The sequence below is a fragment of the Gymnogyps californianus genome, chromosome 1 (assembly GCF_018139145.2).
Source record: "Gymnogyps californianus isolate 813 chromosome 1, ASM1813914v2, whole genome shotgun sequence".
NCBI classification, from domain to species: Eukaryota; Metazoa; Chordata; class Aves; order Accipitriformes; family Cathartidae; genus Gymnogyps; species Gymnogyps californianus.
In genome coordinates this window covers 98,894,945-98,914,896 of record NC_059471.1, presented here as the reverse complement: position 1 = coordinate 98,914,896, position 19,952 = coordinate 98,894,945, and the positions used below count along the sequence as shown (strand labels likewise).

The 19,952-nt window shown below is 40.9% G+C and overlaps 1 protein-coding gene across 1 annotated transcript in view; it reads right to left on the bottom strand.

Moving 5' to 3' along the window:
- DSCAM (DS cell adhesion molecule) overlaps positions 1–18,411 on the bottom strand; it is a 443,556-nt gene extending 425,145 nt beyond the window's left edge. Inside the window, exon 1 of the mRNA XM_050891759.1 lies at positions 18,393–18,411. Within this exon, the coding sequence (XP_050747716.1) occupies positions 18,393–18,411 (19 nt within the window). The remainder of the gene's footprint in view (positions 1–18,392) is intronic.
- Between the last annotated feature and the right edge of the window lie 1,541 nt (positions 18,412–19,952).

Genomic DNA, 19,952 nt, shown 5'->3' with positions numbered 1-19,952 from the left:
ATGTAATATTAGCGTGGTGCATCATTTGCATCACACATCATATAATATTGTGGTATAAGAGTATTTCCATTCAGGAAGCATAAGTTTACTGCCCCCCACCTCCCCTCCATGATTCTTTCCCTTTCATCTCAAGCTTAACTGCAAGTGATTTAACCAAGAAAGAGTCCTTATTCCAGAAGTCTACAGAAGCAGAACAAGCCAGGGCACCTGAAAATGTAGGAATGGAAAAAATTCCTGAGTCACAGGCAAGACAATACATACCTTTGCGAATGATTCTGGAGGGAGCAAACCCTTGGGCTCTAGAAATGGCTCTGTGGAGCAAACCCTTGCCTGGATTAGAAACCCCTTCAAGAGCACAGCCACTTGGCATTTGGATTTCCTGGTCTCCTGTACGTTTTCAAACCACTGCAGAAAACGCAGCACGTTAAGCATTTTGCTGCACTAATGCTACTTCGCAACTGTGCTAGCTTTTGCCCCCCATGGGGACAAGTTCTCAATTTGACTGTATTCTTTTTGACAGTTTGCCTGTCATATTAGATGATGCTGGCTTGGGCTGAGTCACAGCAACAGCCCAACTGCAGAACAAGAGCAGCCCTTGTTCTATGCACTATACGCATATATAACCCCATGCACTATACACAGCACCAGCAGAGGAACATGGAGTGAAGAGGGCACAGCTGCCTGTCTTGCTCGAGGGATGGCTCTCAAGTAATGCAGAGTTCAAAAAAAGGGGAGGGAGGAAAAAGAGGGGGGAAAAAAACCCACAAAAACCACGTAACAATTACTTCTGGTCAGCACAAGCAGCCAGTACCAATAGATCTAAGCAGATAATCTCACTTCTGCAAAGCAAACAGAAGTTGTACATAATACCGACTATTTTAATAATGAAATCACTGAAAGGTTCCTGAAGTGATTTGGCCCTAGTAAGCATCAAAATAAAACCAGTACTTATGTAGGCACTAAGTAGCTCAAACACTACAACACAACAAGGCATAATGAAGAAAAGAAGCATCATTAGCATTTGGTTATTGCTCACATTTTTCCTAAACTGCTTCTGAGATCACCATGATGTACTAACTTTTGTTTAGATCTCACTAAATGAAAAGAAAGCAAAGTGTACTGGCATCCATGGCCACTGCTATAGAAGATTAGAGCTATGACAAATTACTGCAACCTTAATAAGAAAAACACCAAAAACAAAACTAGATTTTCAGTCTACTTATCACTTGGAGGGGAAAAAAAAAAAAAAAAAAAAGGCAGTTCTGAAACAAGTTTTCAGGATTAAAATTTGTGTCTTAAAAAAACCAAACAAACTATAACTTATGGAATGCTCAGTACTTGAACAACTGCAGTCTAGTACTCTCTTTGTCATGGGTTTACTATATAATTCATACAATATAACATGCACAGAAAATATTAGTATTTCAAAATACACACAATCCATTACATTTCTTTCACTTGATGAGAGGTAAAATCTCAGCAAGTTGGGTTTTTCTGGAGGAGGAAAGGTTTTAAGAAGAAGAAATTAAATATATTTAAAATAAATTAAAATTACAACATCTCTCAATTTTTACATAGCATCTAAAATGGAGAAGTGATACTACCAACATAAAAATAAGTTCTCTAAGAGTATTTTAACATTCTGAATGATCCCAATATAACATTCAGAGCTTGGAAATGGCAAATTTAGCATGCTAATCAGCTAAGGAATAGAAATATATTTCTATATGCCTGTTCCCTTCCAGCTTCCCTAGCAGAATACTTTACAAAGACCATGCCTTAAGAATAGCTGCATGGACTCATTTATTTTGTTATCACTTTTAGCAGTAGGATGACAATGTTCTACAAAAATCTTAGTGAAAGGAAAAAGAATTCTTAAGACTTCAGTTTCTTTTAAAAAAAAAAAAATCAATACCATTTTTTGCATAACAGTAGAACAGGATGTTATACCAAAAGTCCGTATACCCATCATCTGTGCTCCAACAGTGGCTGATAAAGGATGTTTAGGGAAGAGTCTGTGATAATCCTTTCCTAGTGGTGACAGCTAATTTAAAGTGCAATATTACACAACTAACTAGAATTACCTTTTCTGTTTGCAGTGTTCTGCACTCATTTTCTTCCCCATGTGCCATTTTATTCCCCATTATTGCATGATTTTTCTAACTCTTTCCAGCTCTACTTATGTGCAAGTTGGGTTATCATGAATACTGTTCCATCAGAAGACTTTAATATTTATAACCTTCTTCAGTTCATTTACGCGTATGTTGAATGACCCATAAACCAGCACAAATCCCTGACAGTGTTTTCTCTCCAGCATGAAAATCAATTATATGTTTCCTATTTCTTTTCTAGCCTATCATTAATCTACATGAGGACTTCTCTTACCCCATAGCATCTTTCTTTCACACTATTTGATATGACACTTTGATGAACTCTTTTTAAAGATCTAGTTACTTTATACTGACTACATTCTCCTTGCCCACCTGCTTCGATTCCCTCAAAAAAAAAAATTTGTAATAATTTGCAAGGCATGACTTTCCTTTGCTAAGGCTGTGTCAGATTTCTTTCCCCAGTACATTGCATTTACCTATGTGTTCTAAAAACTTTATTCTTTCTTAAGACCTGCTAGCCTATAGTTCTCGACCTTAGTCCTTTAAAACAACAAAACCCCCTGACATTAAGCACCCAAAGAAAAATAGCAATTCTAAGTCGATATAAGGAAAAGGTTACAGCAGTCACCATTTCTCCAAGTAATTATGCATCTATTTTTGTTTATAACTCTTGAAGGAATCTCATCCATGGCTGGCGAGTCATTGACATTCAATGGATTAGTTCCTTCTAGAATTTCTTTCACTTGCAATGCAGTTTTGGATCATCCCTCAGAACTGCCTTCCAAAGAGAAGGACAACGGTGAGGAGGTTGGCTCACTTCCCCCTTCAGACACAAGGTGCAGAGAGCAATTGGGTTTTCTAGTTAAACCGTGCAGCAAAATCTAGCACACTTATCCTGGCAATGGACTTAAAAACTGCTCCTGTGAAACCTACCCCTTTGCAGGCAGTTTAGGTCTTGAGAACTGCCAGTGCTGACAGATCATGCAACTCATGTGCAGTAGGTCTGACATGTCTAGTTTTGGATCTTCTGTACACTACATCTGGGACCACAGACCAACCAGAGACTGACAACCTCAACCTTAAAACACCTCTACTGGTGGGAGTATCATAACTGAGAGAGTCAAGGAGAAGGTTAGTGCAGAGAATTCATGTGGCTTTTCTGCAACAGCTTTACCTCCCTAAATACTTCCTTTGCTCCTTTATCAGATTCACCTGATCTTTTCTGCATAAGGAGAGCTACTTCTCAAAATCTGTTTTGGTCTGCTTCATTGTGAACAGGCATTTCACTTGGTAAGGTTTAATAACTTTTCTTGCATGTTGGAACACAACACACATTTTGAAGGATGTTTCTAATACCTCTGTGTACTCTCCTGCTTAACCACATTCAGGTGGGGTGTACAGGAAAGAATACACCTAATATTTGGCCCTTTTAGAAATTTTAAAAATTATTTTAAACTCATTTTCTAGCATCAGTTCCTTAGGGATTGAGTTGCTTTGTCCCAGATGCCCATTTTCAAATACTTAGATTATTTGGGAATTTTCTAGGTTCACTATTTTTCACCTTCACTTTATCACCATTTGTCCAAGATTGAAGGATTGAACATGGATGTTCTTCAAGATTTCAGGCCTGGAAGATGAGTTCTCACCAATCGTGTTCTTCCACACTTGTCAACTCCCCCTATCTTTAAGTATCAAATCATCTGTTTCCTTGTCCTGTTTTGGTTTGTATCACGGCCCAACTGACCTTTAGAGATTTCCCTTTCCTCCCATAAATCTTACTCCTTCAACACCATTTTTTTTTTTCAGTTCAGTTATTGAGGCTGGGCAGATGATACAAGCGCCTACAAGAAAAGGCTAAGTATAGAGGGTCCTACTGTTCAGCCTTTTATTAAAACAGTCTACTTCCAGCAAGTTTTTCCCTATTGTTTCCTGTGTTGCTGGTATTTTTCTTACAATGTTATAGCTGCAGCTCCTACATCCTATGCCAGACCACGGCAAAAGCAGTGAGGAAGCACCTTCCCTGGAAGCTCCCAACCACAGCATGTACCTTTCATCCATCAGCTTCATGGACAGCATTCAAATTGGTGCGACCAAGCTAACCTTAACAAGCTGCAAATACACCTTTTCATTCATCAGTCACATTAAATCATAATATTTAAGTCTTAATAGAATGACTGTATGTGGCAAAATAGCTTCTCCCACACACACTCCTGCTCCTAATCAGTGCTAATTAAGTATCTGCATCATATAAATTGACAGCAATGTAGATTCTGAAGCAGAGTTTAAAGTGTAAATAATGATGAGATAAAAGAGATCTTTTGAACAAAATCAAAGTATCAAGTAGTCATTATGTGTAATCACTATCACAATTTAATGACATTTTGTGCTGGAACAGGAATATGAACGGGAATTAAAGTGCCTAATATATTACCTTTTTTTTTTTTTTTTTAACCGTATGTTTGTCCCAACTGCTTAACAAAACATCAGCCCTCGCTTGTATCTTCAGCAGGTCAGTCTGGTGCAAACACAGTGTCCAAGCTAACTGCAGTGGCAATGGACATGAGATGTGAAGAGTCCATGTTGTGGCAAAGATTCTAATATTTATCCTTTTAAATTTGCTGTATCTGTAAGCAACAAGGTTAAGACTGGAAAGCTACAATAGGAGTCTGCTATCCTGTCCTGGTTTCGGCTGGGACAGACTTAACTTTCTTCTTAGTAGCTGGTACAGTGCTGTGTTTTGGATTTAGTGTGAGAATGATGTTGATAACACTCTGATGTTTTAGTTGTTGCTAAGTAGCGCTTATCTTAAGCCAAGGACTTTTCAGTTTCCATGCTCTGCCAGCAAGCAGGTGTGCAAGAAGCTGGGAGGGAGCACAGCCAGGGCAGCTGACCTGAACTAGCCAAAGGGGTATTCCATACCATGGAACGTCATGCCCAGTATATAAACAGGAGGGAGTTGGCCGGGAGGGGCGGATCGCAGTTCAGGAACTAACTGGGCATTGGTCAGTGGGTGGTGAGCAATTGCATTGTGCATCACTGGTTTTTTTTCCTCCCCCCCCTCTTTTTGTTGCATTCCTTTTCATTACTATTATTATTATATTTCATTATTACTATTGTTAGTATTATATTTTACTTTAGTTATTAAACTGTTCTTATCTCAACCCACGAGTTTTACTTTTTTTTCCTTTGCTTTCCTCCTCCTCACCCCACTGGGAGGGGGAGGGGGAAACGGCTGCGCGGTGCTGAGTTGCTGACTGGGATTAAACCACGACATATCCCATCATGCAAACAAATCCACACCTAATATGTATGGGTAACCACAAGTAGATGTGACAGAGTAATGCACAAACCCTGATTAAAGGGGTAAAGGGAGGCAGATGAAGGAAGAATAAGACTCCTTTGCTCCCATAGACCTGATAAGCAGCAGATCATGACAGAGTAGAAGAAAGCAAGGAGAAATTCTATCTGCTTTTAAACTCTCTGTATATTTGTAAATGCTTTTATTTTATGACCAGTTCAAAGGATAATTAAAATAGGAATCCATTTTGCCCAGAATCACGACCTTAGCAGGCAGTAGGTTTGCAACCATCAATAAGTTCATTGACTTGAATAGGTTTCTTGACAGCAAGTATTTCTATGACTAGCATTTCCCAGGGGATCAAGTCCTGAAAGTGGCATTACTAATATTTCAATACAGCATCGAGAAAGCAGCATGGGAAGAACAAAGTAAATAAGAGAAGGCCGGGAAAACTCAATGATGAAAAATACTGATTTCCAAGCTGTCATTTCACCCAAAACTTTACGTGAAGGGGACAGAACACAAAGGACATGTTAATCAGAGAACACCTTATATAATCTTCAGAAATATCAGACTGTACAGCAGCATCAGTTGAGTTCAGGGCATAGACTAATACCACAGGTATCCCTAGGGCCTGTTTGCATGTCCTAATAACAGAGCTCTTGATGTATGAGAGCACATGACTCAGTCACCTCAATTTTGAGGGTCAATCCAGAGAATTTTTTTTCATCTCTCCCTTTCTCCCCTTTGTTCATCCAGATTTTTCAGAAATTTCCCCTTTCCCGCATACCTCGAAATGGGGGGGTGGGCGAACTGGAATATCTTTTTCTCCCCACAAAAGCCATGCTTCTTGAAACAAACAGACAATCTCTCTATTCCACCATTCTGGGAATGGTAACGTGAATGGTGGGAAGGTATCTGGCATTATTGGTTATGATCACCTTAAGCCATTTCCTTGCATGAACTGAAAACACAGATAAGATGAGCTGGTCGGTAAATTAAGAAAGGAAGAAATCATAACATTCTCCCTTAGTGACAGGGTTGTTGAGGAAAGAGTTAAAAAAACAGAACAAAGTACAAATACTTAAATTTCCTCATCAAAAAGTCTTGAATTTTTCACTTTGCTATATCACCTGCAAAGGTGTACACTCCAAACACCTGTTACATTAAAATAGGTAAATTAATGACCAAGTGTACAACACTTGGTAACATAAGGATTATTTTGCCAGATCAAACTAATGGCCCACCTGCAGTGCTGCATGGCTGGAGATGACAGTGCAAGAAGCCACAGACATACAGGTGCATAATCATCACTCTCCCACAAAGGCCTTAACGCCATTTTCTTCTCCGTAGTTAAACCACAGGAGAATTGAAAGTTTATATTCCCTCCGTAATTTGCTTGCATTAGCCACAACAACCTGGGATATTCTGGCTACCAGTAGAGAATTTCACTCCCTCTTTGGTTGTTCTAAGGTTCCCAGCTTTAAAATAAAAAAATAATAAAAAATACAATAAAATAAAATAACATGCCACCCAACAAAACCACCCCATTCCATACCCTATATACTTCACATCCAGATTTGTCCAGTTAAAAATACTCTTCATTAAACATTCCCAGCTAAATTGTCAGGTACTATAGCATATACACAGCTAGTTTAACAATTTTTTCAGCAAAATTCTGAACATTTTGGTTTGCTTTATTATTCCATAGTGAAACTGAACGCTTGGCTTAAGCCTGTACCTATTTTTAATGGCCTGTTTTTACTCTCCCATTGATCTGTTGTCATGTTTAATCAAGACGACAAAAAAAGAGTAGGGTAAGCTTCAAGTACTGCACATTTAATTACATGAAGGACTCAGTGGGGAGGAAGGGGATAAATTGACCTTTGTATCAGTTTTCATGAGCTTAGGTGTCCTTTTTAGCCTCCCAGAATATTAACCCTGAAAGTGGGGAAATAAAGTGATTCTATGTTTGAATTAAACAAAAGGCCACCCTGAGGAACAGTCTTACTTTTGCATATGATTTTCTTTAGAATATTATTATCCAATAAAAAACAGAATAAAAATTTGAGAATACAGGTGACTACAGAAGGGTAGAAAAAGAACAACAGTGGCGAGCAGGTATTTTTAGGTTTTTCTAGTCAATGATTCACCAGCAGAGCACCTCCCCATCCTGAACAAGATGCACACACACAAATATAGGAACTATTTTTCACATTATTTAAAACAACAACACAACAGTAGGATGTATCATACCGTGCAGATATACTGCATATAGAAACCCGATGCTTTCATTGTTCAGCGGATATGACAGTTTCAACAGGGATTTTAAAAGGGTCTTAAATTCCATATTTCTTATCCTTAAGAAGCTTGGCAATAACTTCTTTCTTCCAGATTCCAGCCCTTGGGATCTTTATTCTGTGCATATATCTCACTAATAAACAAATGTGATTGATCTGGTGGGAGAAAGGCAAGCAAATCATGCTACGCAGATCACAAGCACTACACCAAACTGAGTATTTTAACTGAATGCTCTGTTAAAAGCATAATTAGTTTCTCTCTTTTTAAAACACACAAATAAAATACCAGATGACTACTAGAAATACTTTGGGGACAGTATGTGAGCCCCATTTTGTAGCTCCCAGCAACCTATCCTCAGATGATGTCCTGCATCTCTTCATCTGAAATGTTAAACTTGGAGAACAGATCTTACATGTAAGAAACTAAAAATGATCAGAAAGAAAATAGCCCAAATTTCCCAGTGAGACCTGTGCAAGCAGGAAAAGCTCTCCAAGTTATCTATATTTTGTTGACATGTAAGCCCAGTTTTACAATATGCAATAATGATCATTGGTATTGTTTATATGGCTGAAATTTGGTTTTATCCTGATAGCAAGCGCAGATAACATTCATAACAGAAAGCAAGGGTATACCTAAACAGCTCATGGGGATTTCAGAATATTAATAAACTAGCAGATTTTGCAACTACATCCTGCCAACCTTCTGTAAATGCTAGAATTTTATACAGACTTTCTGCAAAGCATATGTGTATTAACTTTCAATAGAATGGTAGGATGATTCATTAACCATGTAAAGTACAAGAATATATTTGATGTTAAAACCGGGGACAAAATAAGAGAGACAAATACATGAAAAAGTCTTAATCTCAGTTGGTTTGCTATAGACCTCATTATTAAAGAAAACATATCTTTACAGAACAATTTTTTATTACAGCACAGTATTTATTACAATTGCAACTGCATGTTTTAATCACATAAGAGGAGGGCTTCCCTGTGGAGGATGAAGACCTACTCAGACATCATAACTTTCTGCAGTAGACATCAGAAAGTTCCTTCACAAGAAGCAGTCTGAGAGCAGCCATCTAAGTGGAAAAAATAAACTCAGAAGCAACACTGTTTTCAGGTCTACATAAAGATTCTAGAATTGGTGTACAGGAGGGGAATGGAGGCAGATGGGCAAAAACTATATGAATTGTGTGAGAATTTACTGGAAGGACTAAGGTAGATGTAAACTCCACTATGGGCGCTGCCCAGTCTGACACAGGCATGCAAAAGAATAAAGAGGTGCAGCTCCCCTCTCCCTAGATCAAGGCAGCATCAGCCTTTGCAAAGCGTAGGAGTAGCACAGCTGTGTACCTACACTGCAGTCACTGCTGCAGCTGCAGCTTTGCACAGGCCCATGCAAAACTCATTTTAAGCCATCTCACGCAGCAGCAGGAGTTTTGCTGCAGCACAACCATGTGTGCAGCATGCTCTGATGCTCAAGCAGGTTCAGCTGCTTGGAGCTCCCCTATGCTGTGGCTACTCTGCAACCACTGAGCCATTCTGCTACCAAGTAAACTGTTTTAAAGTATGCTTTGCGATGCCTGCACTGAATTACTTCCTAACTTCAGGTGTACCTTTGTTGCAGGAAGCTCCACCACTGGTGGCAACCCTTCCACCATCTGGCCGCTGGTGCCACCCTTCTGGTAACAAATCATACAAGATCTGTCTTGCTGAGCAAGTAATGAAATGAGACCCTTGTTCTCATTCTGCACTAATAAGAAAAAAAACCATTTTGCCTCAGTACATAACTGAGGCGCTGAAGGTGAAGTAATTCAAAAACTTCTCACAAAACTTGATTCCTCAGTGTATTTTACTTATTAGCATGGTCACCTAAGGCATCATCTAAACTATCCTTAATCTTAAAAGCTAGACTAAGATTTTAACCGTACAGTACTTAGACCTTTGTACAAAGAGCATTACGCAAATGCTATCGCAAGTAACAGTGCAGGATGGAGTACAGGGAAGGCTCAAAAGTGGGTGAGAAAGAAAAATAAAAGCAAAGGCAAGCATAGCAAGAGAGGCACAAAACAAACATCTTGGAGACTAAAAATCACAGAACATCGCAGTCAGCTCACATCCTCACAAATACTAGCCCAGCATTTTAGGCAGGAGGATTCTTTAGAAACCACTTTCTAATCTGAATTAGAGGCATACACACATGTGCAAATAAATAGGGGTGCTAGACCTACGAAAAAGCTCCAAAAAACTTCAGCCCTCAGCAGGAAAGCATGAATTTTGATCACTCAATGAAACAGTGTTAAGAACTATGTTTCCCTATGCATCCTGCAGGCATCACCTTGGGCTGCTCTCAGGACCACACCCACAGGCAGGAAGGACTCCTTGGCTCCTGCAGGAAAACCCTCCGGGCTCAGGAGCTGCACCTTGTTATTGACAAAACAGCCACCCACCAGAGAGGCATGTGTGAAGATGGATACTTCATACCAGGCGGACTTACGTTTTGGGGGAAATTTCCTATACAAGCTGAGTATGAGGGAACTTCTCATCATCTCATGTCTTTACTCAAAGTTAAAGACCAGAGATCTCCATCAAACAAATGCAAAGCATAATTTGGTTAACTAAAAAAAAAAAAAAAAAAAAAAATTTTTACAAGGTGAGATATATTTCTTTCTTTCCTTTCTTTACACTTGTCTTTTTTTCCTATCCATATCTAGGTTTAGTTCTTTTTGTTGATCCTATTTCTGGGATCTTCCCAGTCAGGGTGATTAGGAGATTTGCCCTCCATCCCCTCAGAAAACAGAGAGGTTTTATAAGCTCACCTCATTCTTCATTTTTGACAGAAATTTTTCAACCAGCTCTCCATCTTATAAAAACAGCTGTTCTTGTTTTGTATCTGCTAAACTCCCACTCCACAATATTTTGTGGTTGTGAGCCGAGCAGGCTATATACTGAGGGAAGAGAGATTTCTTTTTCATTTCATTCAGTGTCCTATTCCATTCATATTTCATTCCATTCAGTGTCCTGGCCCTTCAGAAAAGGCAATCCACTATCTTCTCTATGCTATACATTTTCTACATCTTTCACCTCAGTCATGTCACCTCTTCAGCTAAAGAACTGTAATCATACTACTGTCTCTCTCCATCACTTGGAAGTGCCCTTTCAGTTTCAATCATTTGTACTGTCTCTGGACTTCTTTTAGAAATGGGGTGAACAAAACTCACTGCTAGATGAATTCAGGGCTCAGTGAAGTCAAGTGGGAGTTCTGCCATTGATTTCAGTAGTGCTAGGGGGTCATTCAGTATTTACACAGTCTCATTTCTTCTTGCCATTTATTTCCCACACTCTTGAATATACGTGCTATTTCCTCTTCTGATAACATCCAACAGCAAGCCTTCCTTCTGCTGTCAACTTCCTTTTGGTCTCCTTTGCTTGCAGTACTATCCCTTCTTTGTCCACACCTTGCATTTCTCTGCTTGCGTCCTAGTTCATGATCCTGAGCAGCAAGTTTTGGGTTTGTTTTTTTCTTTTTTTTCCTGTCCTGGCAACACCAGTAGACTGCTCAGGGTTCCTCAGCAGAGGAGAACAGGCGAGCACTGTTGTACACAGCATGCTAAATATCTCCAGTGATCCTATCCAGTGGTTCTGCCTTCTCCGAGAGCTACCAGGAGGAGACCCATTTCCCAGAAGAACAGTTTTGACTCTTCTTTCATTTCTCCGCTGTCCCTCAAGCTGCACTAACCTACCAGCAGCAGGGAGACAAGGAAGCCCTGTGCACAGACAGCAGGTACCAACGTCGTGTATTTCCCAGGCAAGCTTCAGCCAGTTGCCCAGAACAACAGGGAGACTGAATGCATGGTGTTAAGTAGGAGACAGAGAGACATGCTCTGTTTTGCAGCAGGACTCCTTGCCTGACCAGCACTGGTTTACCCAGCAGTGCCAGCTTGCCTGCTCTCCTCCTGCAGACCCTTGTGGGGCTCACAACACAGGCAGGTGAGCCCCTATCCATCGCATGCCTGCCTTTCCTTGGGCATCACAGCTCCATCCCACCTGTGCTAGCAGGGCAGGTTGCCGCGGAGCCAAACATAGACGAGGAGCACAGGGTATCAGAGGTGCCCATGGGAGGAGAGGGAGGTCACCCAGGCTGGGCACCCTAAGGCATTTAAAGATGTCTGAGAGATGATGTGATGCAAAACTGAGTTTTGCTGCCTGAAGCAGGAGGACTTACCACACAAGTTTTGCCCATGCTGCTGAGGAACCTCAAGGTTCCTCTATGGACCGTGCTGAGAAGTTGTAACACAAACACTGGTAGCTGAAAACTAGGCAAGACCACTCCATAAATGAGACTTGTCAGTACATACACAAAGAGCTGGTAGGTAAAAAGGGAAAAGTCAAGGGTCTTTACGCACACTAAGTTTCTGGCTTTTGAAGGCCCAGTAAATATCAGTCTAATGCAAATGCAGCATTACCTGTTTGATGCATTCAAGACTAAAGTTTCAGAAGCTCAGATTCCTTTGCGATTTTACAATGTAGAGTCACCATAAACTAACATTTTTCACAAAAAAGAACTGTTACTTTGAAGAAATGCCTAATGCTTTCAGGAAAGTCACACTAGCTTTTAAAAAAGCATTTTTACAAATAGGTCATTCTTAAAGGATATGTATTGTCTACACGGAACATGCATTTTAACTTATACATAGCTGACACTTAAATGCCTTGTTATTGTTGACTTTCCTTTCTGAGTACACACAAACACACACTTTTTCCTGGTCTTAATATCTCACTGGATAGGACTTCCTCAGTCCTATTTCGTATAAAGAGGAGAAAATGGTTTGAAACCAAATGAGGGGAAGAAAATAATAAGGCTACACACATTATGCTTTTACTAACTTTAATGGCAGTTAGGCAAAGAAATGATCTGCCTAGGGAGGGAATTGACAGACTGTCATCAGACGTGTTAAGAATATGATCAATACAGTAGTTGAAGGACCAACACAAGATTGGGGGGGGAACACACAGGAAAAAAAAAAAAAAGAAAGAAAAAAACCCCAACACATTTCTTGCTCCAATTAAAGGACAGACCAAATGACCCAGGAGGTGGAGAACAGAATCTAGGCCCAGAACCTAAAAACATAAAGCAGCATTTTTATCTAGCTATAGGAAAGAAACAAATACAAAGCCAAAAAACAGTAAGTGGTTTTTTTTAAAACACTAAAGCTCACCTGATGTTAAAGGCAGAAAGCAGCAGCTATTCTTGTGTTTCTAAACCCCCTTAATGCATTTTCTAGTGGTTCATCTTCTAGCAGTATGCTTTTCGTGCACTATACTTCAAGTGACTCCACTTAAATAATAAGGTCTTTGAACTGACCTTGTAAAAGTCTTCCCTTAGAAATGCACAGATAGAAATGAACTTTAAAGGTCAGCCTTATAGGAGAGACAAAAAATCTGGTTTCCAAGCTGCAGCTTATATGTGCAGGTAAGGGGTGACTGTGTTGCTTGCAAATGAGAACTATAAAATGAAAGCAAACTGGTTTTCATTTTAGTTAAGGAAACCTAAACTAAAAGTCCTAATAGACTTCTTATCCTTTTGCCACAAACAGACTTACTAGATAAATAGTCCACTGGAAGTGCACTTTTCAGCCAAATCGGTCATTTCAGATTCATGTGCAGAGCCATTGTAGACTTAATGAGAGGACAGCAAATGCACCTTCCCTCCTAAGACCTGCAACCTGTCCTACATACACAGCATCACTCAAGGAGTCGCCTACAGCAATGCTTAAGCTAAACTTTTCCATGGTCAAAAGGGATCATTTCCACAGACCAGTGCGAGCAATACACAGTACAAAAAAAGGTTTGCAGAGCAAATACACAGCTTTTCTCCTGCTGGCCAGAGACTGTGCACAAGGGAGAGGTACATGTGCCTTTCCGTGCCTCACAGCACAGCCAGCGGTGGGATCACCACCAGCACAGAGGGTGCCTGTGCAGCGGCTGGGGAGATGGAGGACCACCATGGCCTCTCCACACCTTCCCCATCCAGTGCCACATCCGTCCTCCTCTCAAATGTCATTGGCCCAATTGAGGAGAAAAATAATTAGTTTCACTCTACTTCCTGCTAATTACAGAGTGTATAATCTGCCAAACGATGTACACACTCATGTTGGCTGTGGCCTGCTGCCTCCCCCTGCTATCACAGGCATACTCAGTCTGAGGCAGGCAGCGAATGGCTTACCAGTGACAGCTGGCAAACCAGCCTCTGGGAATAAAACATTTTAGCACTTCATAAATTTCTAACAAGGTTTCAAATTGCTTCAGTTTCCCTCCTCTCAGCTCTGTCAGCCTAGCAAAGGAGTTGGGGGGGGGAAGGAGGTGAACACTAATTAAATCTGCAGCAGAAAAGTACAACTAGTAAGATAGTTAATTATTTTTAATAAGTAGCAATTAGACTACAACTCCAAGGAAAGTTGGATTCTTCCTGCGATCCATTGGCAACGTAGGAAAGACAAAATATATTCTTCTGCCTCAAATTTTTGACATAGGAACAAGTAAAGCACTTTAAAGTGCAGCTGCACGACATGGTTAAACTTAATGGAAGGTGACACACAACACACTAAAAACTTGAAGGGAATATGCAGCATAGTTGGTGTTAATGTTAAGGTTTCATATCACTATTCAGATAACAAATGATTTCCAAATTCCTCCGTGAAGCTGCCGTCAGGATAAAAAGCTGTATTATTATTATTATTATTGATTAGACAACATACTCCATTACACTGAATCTGATCTCCTGTCCATAGGAATATAGCTAGAATAAAAATAATAGGATGCAAATGGCTATTGGTCATATTTATAGCACAGTACCTCACAGGTGTAAGCCAGCAACTCTCCTTTCAGCATGAATATAAAAACAAAGGGACAGATTTAGAGGCCAAATGCCCCAGCAAACCAAATATTTGTGCATTTGACAGTACAAAACTGTTGTAAAAGGTAGAGATTTTACATGGAAAATGGAATTATGGGACAGAGGTAAGTAGAAATAGGTACCAGGAGAAAATAGAGTAAATGTGTTTAATAGGAAATAAACACCACAGTAGAATAATAGTGCCACATTGTTAGAGTTATACTTCTTTGGCCAAAATTGACCCTTAGTACATGTGTCCTCATTTTACTAGTGGTGGAAACAAAAAGCCAGTATCTGTGAACAGATTGATTTGTTTTCATTATATTTAGCTCTGCAAAGTCAGAATGGTGCTGCTTTCAACTTGAGAGAAAAAAAGAGCAGAAGAGGCAGAAAGGTACCAAATCTGGGCTGTGTCACACATGAGTCTTCCAGTACAGTGCAAAATCCTGCAGGAGGGAACTTAAGACAAAAAAATAGCCAAACCCAAAACGAATGCTCAGCAGGGCAGATGCTTTGATTTTGCAAGAAGAAAGAATTTGCCATCAGGACCACCATTTGCTGTGTCCTCTTCTCAGTGGAATCTCTAAACACAGATATCTCTTCCAGAAAAAGATATTTGCCTGAAAATATGTTTACCTTTAAAGGAAGGTTGAATATTGACAGAAAAAGGCATGCTGTCAAATATTTGGGCACCTTCATTAGAAAAGGCTAAGGCACTGAATGCCTTCTTTGCCTCAGTCTTTACTAGCAAGACCAGCCTTTAGGAATCCCAAGCCCTGGAGACCAAGGGAAAAGGCTGGAGCAAGGAAGACGTACCCTTGGTGGATGAGGATCAGGTCAGAGAATACTTAAGCAAACTGGACATACATAAATTCATGAGCCCTGATGGGGTGTACCCATGAGTGCTGAGGTGGCTGGCTGGCCCCACATTATGAGGCCACACTTGATAATCTTTGACGGGTCACAGCAATTGGTAAACATAACTGAGGACTAGAGGAAAGCAAACGTGACTCCTATCCTCGAGAAGGGCAAGAAGGAGGACGCAGGGAACTACAGATCACTTAGCCTTATCTCCATCTCTGGAAAGGTGATGGAGCAGCTAATCCTGGAAACCATTTTCAGACACGGAGGACAAGAAGGTGATCAGGAATAGTCAGCATGGATTTACCAAGACGAAGTCATGCTTGACCAGCCTAATAACCTTCTACAGTGAAATGACTGGCCTGGTAGACAAGAGGAGAACAGTGGATATTGTCTGCGTAGACTTCAGTAAGGCTTTCAACGCTCTCTCCCATAAGTTCCCCATAGAGAAGCTGATGAAGTATGGGCTGGATGAGCAGACAGTGACTTGGCTTGAAAACTGGCTGAATGACTGCACCCAGAGTGGCGATCAGTGGCACAAAGTCTAGTTGGGGGCCTGTAACTAGTGGTGTACTCCAGGGGTCAATACTGGGTCCAGTTCCATTCAAGACCTTCAGTAATGATCTGGATGGTGGGGCAGAGTGTACCCTGTGCAGGTCTGCAGATGATACAAAACTGGGAGGAATAGCTGATACACCAGAGGGTCGTGCTGCCATCCAGAGGGACCTTGACAAGCTGGAGAAATGGGCTGACAGGAACTTCATGCAGTTCAACAAGGGGAACTGCAAAGTTCTGCACCTGGGGAGGAACAACCCCATGCACCAGTACATACATGCTGAGGGCCGCCCAACTGGAAAGCAGCTTTGTCTAAGCTGTAAAGTGCCTTTACCAAATAACAGTGCCAGGGCCCCCTTTTGGGGGAAGCAGACAGCAGTGGAGGGGTTCAACTAGCTTAGGTCAAGTATTGCAAAGAGTTTTGACTGAGGAAAAACTTATCCCTCCATAAGTTCAAGCCATTTGGCCCCAAGTTTAAGACAATATTCAAATTAAATTATTATGTTTCATCTGTAAATTAATTTCACCTCCTTCTTCTTAACTCAAAAGTTCATCCACAAAAACTAAACAAATTTTTCTTCCTTATTTCTAACATTTAATTTACTATAGTATAAAGAACTCAAAATTCATCCAATTTTATTCTGTTGCTGCTTCATCAGAGAGAGATACAAGCAGGAGGGGTGTTAACAAGCAGAGAAGAGACAGGGAAGAAGGTGGAAGATATAAGAGGAAGAAAGGGAGGAAAAGAGAGGATGAAAAAGGGGGTGGAGGGAAGTGAAAATGAAAACGGGGCAAGAGAATAGTTGTTATGAAAACGCATACAGCATTTCTATCAGATTTTAATTCTAAAAGAGATCAAAATTCCAGACTTAGGCCAACTGAACTAAACCCAAAACCTTTAGTTCACTGCCATTTCTCAAGCATGGACCTAAGAGTGTTCAAAAAGACACCTTCTGAAAAACAAGATCACCACCAAGCATGACCCCATCACTTTGCTGTGAAAATGAATGGCAAATATATTTTAATCTCACTTTTGCTCTTAGTTTGTCATCTTACCCAAGAGACTGCTCAAGCAATAAATATGGAGTCATTCAGTGCTAAGTTGTGATGGAGACCTGGCTGCTGCGCTGTACTTTTTCTAGCTGTAGGATTTCAAGCAAAGGAGGTGCTAGTCATTTCAGCCATAGTACTGAAAGTGCAAGTCAGCAAAATTCAAGCAGGAAATAAGATACATTTAAAACAAAACTGAGAATTATTAGCCATTGGGACAGTGCACCAAACTGGTTACTGAACTGCTAATCACTTGGAGTCCTTAAATCAAGATTGACTGCCTATGTAAACTGGGCCACTAATAATCAAGCATTAGCTTTATGGATGGGAAAAAAAAAAATCTTCGGGGAAAAAAATATAAAAAAAAATGTTCAGGAGACCTGGAGCTGCTCAGGAAATAAATCTTCTGTGTTATTAAATAATGCAAGAGGCAATAACAATTTTTAAAATGACGCCTTCTCCCCAAATAAGGGTATAAAGGAAAAAATTTATTTTGCTCACAAGCAAAAAAAAAGAATTTATATAGAACATTTTTATTGAGCTAAAAAAAAATAAAAATAAAGTTTTGTATTAAAGATGGCATGATGGAACCTGCTAACTTTATTCTGAAAACATACGTAAGTTCATCTGCACTCATTTTTGTTGCAGTTTTAAAATAAGTGATATAAAAAAAACAATGCAACTTTACAGAACATGTTGTTTGATTAGAACTGTGTTTTTAATGTGGAAAACTATTTTGATAAAGTTTTGACAAGCTACACCTGGAGCAAGTCTCAATAGGAAACACAATTAAGAAAAGAGAGTGATAGTGTATTAGCAAGGGGGAAAGGACATTTTGGGGTTGCTCCAATAAGGACAGGATTTTCTTTTCCCTCAATTTTTGCAGTTGCTAAACTAAAAAACAAAAAAAACCCCAAAACACCAAAACCACAAAACCAAAAACAAACCCCAAACCAGACAAACCCCAAACCACCACTACAAACCACTTCACATCATGAAAGTGACCACACCAAGGTGCTCCTGCAAGGTTCATTACTGAGTTTTGAGGAGGCAAGTCCAAACTCTGTCTGCTTGAGTACCACAAACCATAGGAAGGACAACTTCAACATCAGCACTGGCAGTAACTTCCATGCATGTGAGGAGGTGGAGGGAGTTCTCATCCTTTCTCCTCATGACAAAAGTCCATGCCCTTATGCCCTCAGAAGGGGCACCCAACCCAACAGCTCCACAGGCACCAAACTCACAGCCCAGCCCAGCCCACCAAGATGCCTCCACATACATATGCATGCCTACTCCACCGCTCCAATTTAGGATCTCACCTCTATGTGCATCCCACATCGTCATCAGCCTCTGAGCATGGAGGGTGGACACCCATGCACTTCTCCTCATCCATCATCCCCCATCTATCCAGCTTCACCCCCCACAGCCAGCTCTGCTGGCGTACCCCGGGCCAGAGATGTGGATCTGGACTTAGCAGATCCCATGGGGAGGCCGGAGCATTGCTGTGCGCAGCATCACATTCAGCTCTCCCCATTGCCAACTCAGACGCTCTTATCTGTATGTTACAGGGTAAGGAGCTGTCACCTCATATCTCTGTGCACTCCAGTGGGGCACATGCCCCACTTTGGCACCTTTAACCTAATCCAAGGGCACATGCTATATGCATTGTTACAGCTTACATTCCCTCCTCTCTGTATTAACGTGAACAGGTATACAAATTGGTAATATTTTTGTTTCAGCCTACAGATTTTCCATTTTAGAAACAAGAGATTTTGCTCTAGAGTTTGTCCTCTTACTGATTAGAGCAAAGTCTCTTTTTGCAAGTAAGAGGTCACTAGAGACATTACAGGTTAACACCAGCTAAAGTTCACCTTTACCTAAATTCTCCTATCACTGGATAAGGTCACAATAAACTATTTCTGGGTCAGTCCAAAGCTTTTTCTTTATCCTAGAACACATGCTTCTTCTAATCCTTGGTCTCATTATAGCCAACAACACATACATAGGCTTAACTAACCTGCATTACATAATCGGAGAGATACTGTCCTAATAATTTCCTGCAGAAGCACCAAGGAGACGTAACCATTAAGAATGAGCAACACATATCATCTCATCATCAGAGCAAATTAAATAGCAGGACAAATGTGTAATTGGCAATATTTTGTGTAGCACAGCCAGAACAAAAATATAATTGTGTCACTCTTGCCTAATCTTCCCAGGGCAAGCAGCAATCTTCTCTAGTGCAAGCCCCATATGCACGAGGATGACCCAAGTCTGGCAGTGCTCCCGCAGCAAGTTTGACATTCATCTTTGACAGGCAGCAAGGCTGAACAGATTAATGGGTCTGTCTACAGGCTGCCTGGTTGCTGGTGCTGCCTGCACATGAATGCTGGCTCACAGGGATGCCTACTCACCCTGCGGCCCCTCTTCCCTCCGCTCCTTTACCCTCCTCTCCCACAGCGGTGTATAACTAAGCCGCGTGGCCGGCGCTGGCACGATGCTCAGACCAGGCACATCTCTCAGCTCAGCCCTGCCACATCCCACCCAGCCACTAACACCTCTGGACACGCGCATACAACACAGCACAACTGTGTCGCTCAGTCCCACACAGAGTTGGGGGGCGGGGGGAAGAGGGTGGGCAAAAGGCAGCTAGCTTGGACATCTGGCACATGAGCCTACAGGCAAGTAAGATCAGGGTGCTGTGCCGCAGTGCTGCATGGGTTAGTACCTCAGCTTTGGTTTTATGTATATAAATTGAATTGCTCACCAGGATGGGAAAATATTAGTGGAGGAAAACAGTATGGCTGAGGCCAGTGCATAACAGTAGCACGTACTACAGGTGTCAGTCAGATCAGTTATCACACCTACACAGTAGAAAC